At 45.3% G+C, this 5,000-nt stretch overlaps 1 protein-coding gene across 1 annotated transcript in view; it reads right to left on the bottom strand.

Moving 5' to 3' along the window:
• grid2 (glutamate receptor, ionotropic, delta 2) overlaps window positions 1–5,000 on the bottom strand; it is a gene marked incomplete at both ends in the record, with an annotated part of 302,816 nt that overhangs the window by 238,732 nt on the left and 59,084 nt on the right. Inside the window, one exon of the mRNA XM_083673951.1 lies at window positions 2,522–2,677. Coding sequence (XP_083530077.1) covers window positions 2,522–2,677 — 156 coding nt within the window. The remainder of the gene's footprint in view (window positions 1–2,521; window positions 2,678–5,000) is intronic.

Raw genomic sequence — 5,000 nt, 5'->3', positions numbered from 1 at the left:
GTGCATGTGTGTGTGTGTGTGTGTGTGTGTGTGTGTGTGTGTGTGTGTATGTGTGTCAGTGTGTGCACACGTGTGTGCGCGCATTTATAAATGAGAAGAAGAGAAAAACAATTAATTGTGAATTAAGTCTGCATGACACCATAATAGATTATCCACACAGCCATGCATCACCATGAAGAAGCACATTCTAATACCTTGTCTAATAACCATGCGCCTGTGACGAAAAATTACTTTCATAAATCCCCGTTTTGATTAATGAAAGTAGATACACGCGCCACGGTCTTCAGAGAGAGGCACACATGTGAGAGAGGAGAGAGGAAGTGTTTCGATGCACAGCTGGATCTCTCACTGAGCTTGAGATGGTGTGTGTTTCAGCAGGTGCGTAGGAGAAAACCAACTTTGAGAAGTAGAAGGTTATGTTGGTCGGAGACTGTGTGTGGGCATCCACTGTAGTTCATCTGCTACTAGAGGGAACAGCGTCGCAGAGGCAGGAGACATCCTCCTCCCTTTCTTCTGACTGAAGCGGTAAACAGATGTACTGTGTTGGGTAATAACCCGGGCTGCTAATGGGACTTCAAAGAGATGCTGTGGTATGGAGACCAGAGAGGCCCTTTAACAAAAGCACCGGGCCTAACAAGCCTCTTCGGTCTGCACACTGTGAGCGCCCAGTCCTCCAATCACAAGGCTCTTAGGTCTGAGCTCACCCGACCAAACGCGGGACTCCATTAGACGACTTGCAGGATCTACTCAGGACTCACCTTGTGTTCAACCTTCCGTCTCTACGAGGAGGGAGAGGGAGAGTTGGGGTGCAATTACAGACTCCATTACTCCTGGCACGAGCGGGTAGCCAGGTCTGTTTGATGTCTGAGGAGATATAGGGTATCTCTCTATGTGAAACATCTGGAATGTTCCTTCTCCTAGCGTAGTTAGGTCTGTTTTGTTCTGGGTGACATGTAGGAGCAGGTAGCCTTGTCTGTTTGATGCCAGAAGAGTATCTCTGGGTATCTCTGGGAACATGCTACCTCTCTGTTAGTGGTGTAACTATCTCTGTTACCAATGTAGCTACCTCTGTTAGCGGTGTAGCTATCTCTGTTAGCGGTGTAGCTATCTCTGTTAGCGGTGTAGCTACCTCTCTTAGTGGTGTAGATATCTCTGTTAGCGGTGTAGCTACCTCTGTTAGCGGTGTAGCTACCTCTGTTTTGTTCTGTGTAACATGCGTTTGTGACACGTGTGGATTTCTGTTTCAATTATCAGTTAATTAAATCACAGCGTGGAGATAGATAGGAGCCAAACTTCTCACTATGTCCTTATCAGATCGTGTAGCTCAGGAGGAAAATGGCGTCTGTGATAACTGGCCTAATTAACTGTCAGAGGATTCGTGAAATGGCAGGATTGAATTGTATCTGAAAATCTGGCAGATATCGCAAAAAGCAAAAAATATCTAATTTATCATCAAAACAGATCATATAAGGAATCTCAGGGGGGGATATGAATATTTTCACTGTTACTTTCTGATTCATTGCTGCTAAATAACCTTTTCAAAGCCATTTATTTCTAAATGGCAAGGAATATGAAATGGCCGAACTCGATGATCATGTGAAAGGCCATGCCTTGAAATCCTCATCAAGTGCTATTGAGTTCAGGATGTCATTGATCCTGGTCTGGGGTCGGAGACAGAGGTGGTTTTCAGAGGGATGTGTGTGAGAAGTAGAGAGCTCACTAATCTGTGGACTGGACTGTGGGTGTGGGTGTGGGTGTGGGTGTGGGTGTGGGTGTGGGTGTGGGTGTGTGTGTGTGTGTGTGTGTGTGTGGGTGGGTGGGGGTGTGGGTGTGGGTGTGGGGATGGGTGTGTGTGTTGTGTGTGTGTGTGTGTGTGTGTGTGTGTGTGTGTGTGTGTGTGTGTGTGTGTGTGTGTGTGTGTGTGTGTGTGTGTGTGTGTCCTCTCCTCTCCTCTCCTCTCCTCTCCTCTCCTCTCCTCTCCACCCCAGAAGAACCAAGCTGAGGCTGGGGAGATAATGGCTCTTTGCCACCTGGTCTCCTCTGGCCGGGCAGACAGGAGATGGACCGTTGTGCTCCGTCCAGAACCAACCCCTGGCCTCTCAGCGCCCCACGGTTCTGAACTGATTAGAGTGAATATGAAGGGAGGAGTGGAGAGCTTATTTCTAACCTCCGGGTGAAATCATTGCCATCGTTGCTAATACTTATCCAATCCAACAGATCTAGACAAGCCCGGGCATAGGGCCGACATTTATCAGGATTAGGAATGGAACCAGCACCCGTCCAGTGACTGGCCTTGCTCCAGAACCTCAAGGCGATCTGCCAAACCCTGGTTTGACTTTTCCTGTGGGGATCCCAAGCCAATATGCCTATCCAGGAGTTTACAGATCTCCACAAACCTCTCTCCAGAGTGTAGGGGCAGGAGGTCTGTCTACGGACAGACTCTTTTATGTGAAATTATTAATCAAAACAGTTCTTGACAGTTCTGGGACTCAAACCAGTGACCCATAGGGCAGTGTCTTACCTTCTTGGACCGCCTGGAAGGGGTTGTTGCCATCAACAAACTCCACGGAGACGGTGATCTTCTCAGTCTCCAGGATCTCGTTGTTGAGGTTGAGGTCCGCCACTGCCAGGCGAAACACCTCGTCATCCTTCCTGGCCGACTCATCAAAGATGGCGCCTACAGAGAGAGGGAGAGAGTGGGAGAAGGAGGGGGAGAGGGAGGGGGAGAGGGAGGGAGAGAAGAAGGGAGGGAGAGAGGGAGGGAGAGAGAGAGATGAGTGATCATAGCTACAGTCAGAGACAGAATGTGCGTCATGTAAAGCTATTGCACTTCATACCTCATACTGCATACACAACCGCAAATCCATCAAATGTATCAATCTGGCATGAACTCTTTGGCAGCTGGTGAGTTAATGATCATGTTTTATGAAACATTCAGGAGGTTTTACAGAAGCACACGTTAGCGAACAACACGGCTAGACTTCTGCTCCTCAGCTGGAGGGAGTGAACTCTGACCTTTGACACGTCACTCATGCTTGTCCCTAGTCGTGTGACACCACAAGCCATTTAGTTGAGTTTATTGGCACAAATAGAAAAACCGTTTGTACACAGTCAAAAAACAACACCAGTATGTCCACAAGGACTTGTTGAGTGTGTGTGTGTGTGTGTGTGTGTGTGTGTGTGTGTGTGTGTGTGTGTGTGCGTGTGTGCATGTGTGTGCGTGCGTGCGTGCGTGCGTGCGTGTGCCTGTGTGCGTGCGTGCGTGCGTGTGCCTGTGTGCATGCGTGCGTGTGCCTGTGTGCGTGTGTGCGTGTGTGTGTGTGTTGGGCCATGTCGTGTGAGTGGGTAACTTAAGACCACTTTGCTAATGATAATGTTTTATGAAACGCATTACCAGCATTATGGGTTCAAGAAATGTGCTTTATAAATCCGATCCATTATTATTATTAAACATTATAAATCACATAGATGTGGTAATAATAATAATCATAATAATAATACTAATAAAAATAAAAATAATACTACGACTACTAATAATAATAATAATAATAATAATGCATTTATGTAAAAAAAATAAAAAAGTGTTTTTAAAAAGATAGCCACACAACCATATCAGAGGGACATCCTGTCCTGTACTTTACATGCCCTGCTGTGCCCTGGTAGCAGAGGTCATTTAGAAGTACACTCTTCTGATGAGGTAGCCCTGCCTGAGACATGTGACCTCAAGCTGCACCTTCAGGCCTTGAGGATGTCCACTAGGTCTAATGGTAGACACTTGTGTCTTCCACGTGAGAGACCCAGATTTGAACCGTGTCTTTCACACCGTCAAAATGGATATGTCACCTCTCATCCGCATCAAAACCTAGGCATTTTAGGTGGAAATGTGTCTGTAGGTTTTATATACAGTCATGAGAAAAAATTAGGACACCCTATGAAAACCTTTGTCTTCTTCAACATATTCAAACATATGGACATTTGATATTCATTTGAACAATATTGAAAAATTGAGGTAATATAACTAAACAAATACAACTGAAACAAATTATTTAAAAAATGATTGGTAAAATGTAATTAATAGAAATGCAATCTTCTTGTGAGGAAAAAGTTAGGACACCCCCACATTTAGTTCCACTTAAAATGCCTAAAATTATAATAAAGAGCACCACATCAGGTGCAAATGATTAGAACAGCGTTACAGAGGATTTTGGAGGAGCCTGTCCTATTTAAACCTCAGATATTTAGTTTGGTTTGCTCTTGATTGTTGAAGTGAGTTGCATCACCATGGCGAGATCAAAAGAGCTCTCTGAGGCCTTCAGAAGAAAAATTGTAGATGCATATGAGTCTGGGAAGGGATATAAAAAGATCTCCAAACTATTCGAAATTGGCCATTCCACTGTCCGGAAAATAATTTACAAGTGGAGAACATTTAAAACCACCACCAACATGGCCAGGTCAGGCCGCCCAAGCAAGTTCAGCCTAAGAGCTGACCGAAAGATGCTTAAAGAAGTCTCCAACAATCCCAGAATGTCATCACGAGACCTACAGGTATCTCTTGCCACAATTGATGTCAAAGTACATGCATCCACCATAAGAAAGAGACTGAACAAGTTTGCATTACATGGGAGGTGTGCAAGGAGGAAACCCCTGCTGTCAAAAAAAAACATCAGGGCAAGACTAAAGTTTGCCAGAGAACACCTAGAGAAAGACCAGAACTTCTGGAACAATGTGCTTTGGACAGATGAATCCAAAGTTGAACTATTTGGGCACAGTAAGAGTAGACATGTTTGGCGCAAAACCAAGACAGCATTTGAGAACAAGAACCTCATACCAACTGTGAAGCATGGGGGTGGAAATGTCATGGTTTGGGGCTGCTTTTCTGCAGCAGGGCCTGGTCAGCTCACCATCATAGAATCCACTATGAATTTTGTATTGTATCAGAGGGTGCTTGAGGAAAATGTGAGACCATCTGTTCGAAAGTTGAAGCTGAAGCAGATGTGGAC

Source organism: Argentina silus (assembly GCF_951799395.1).
Source record: "Argentina silus genome assembly, chromosome: 7".
NCBI classification, from domain to species: domain Eukaryota; kingdom Metazoa; phylum Chordata; class Actinopteri; order Argentiniformes; family Argentinidae; genus Argentina; species Argentina silus.
The sequence above is the reverse complement of the archived record's forward strand: the minus strand, read 5'-3'. Positions and strand labels throughout refer to the sequence as shown.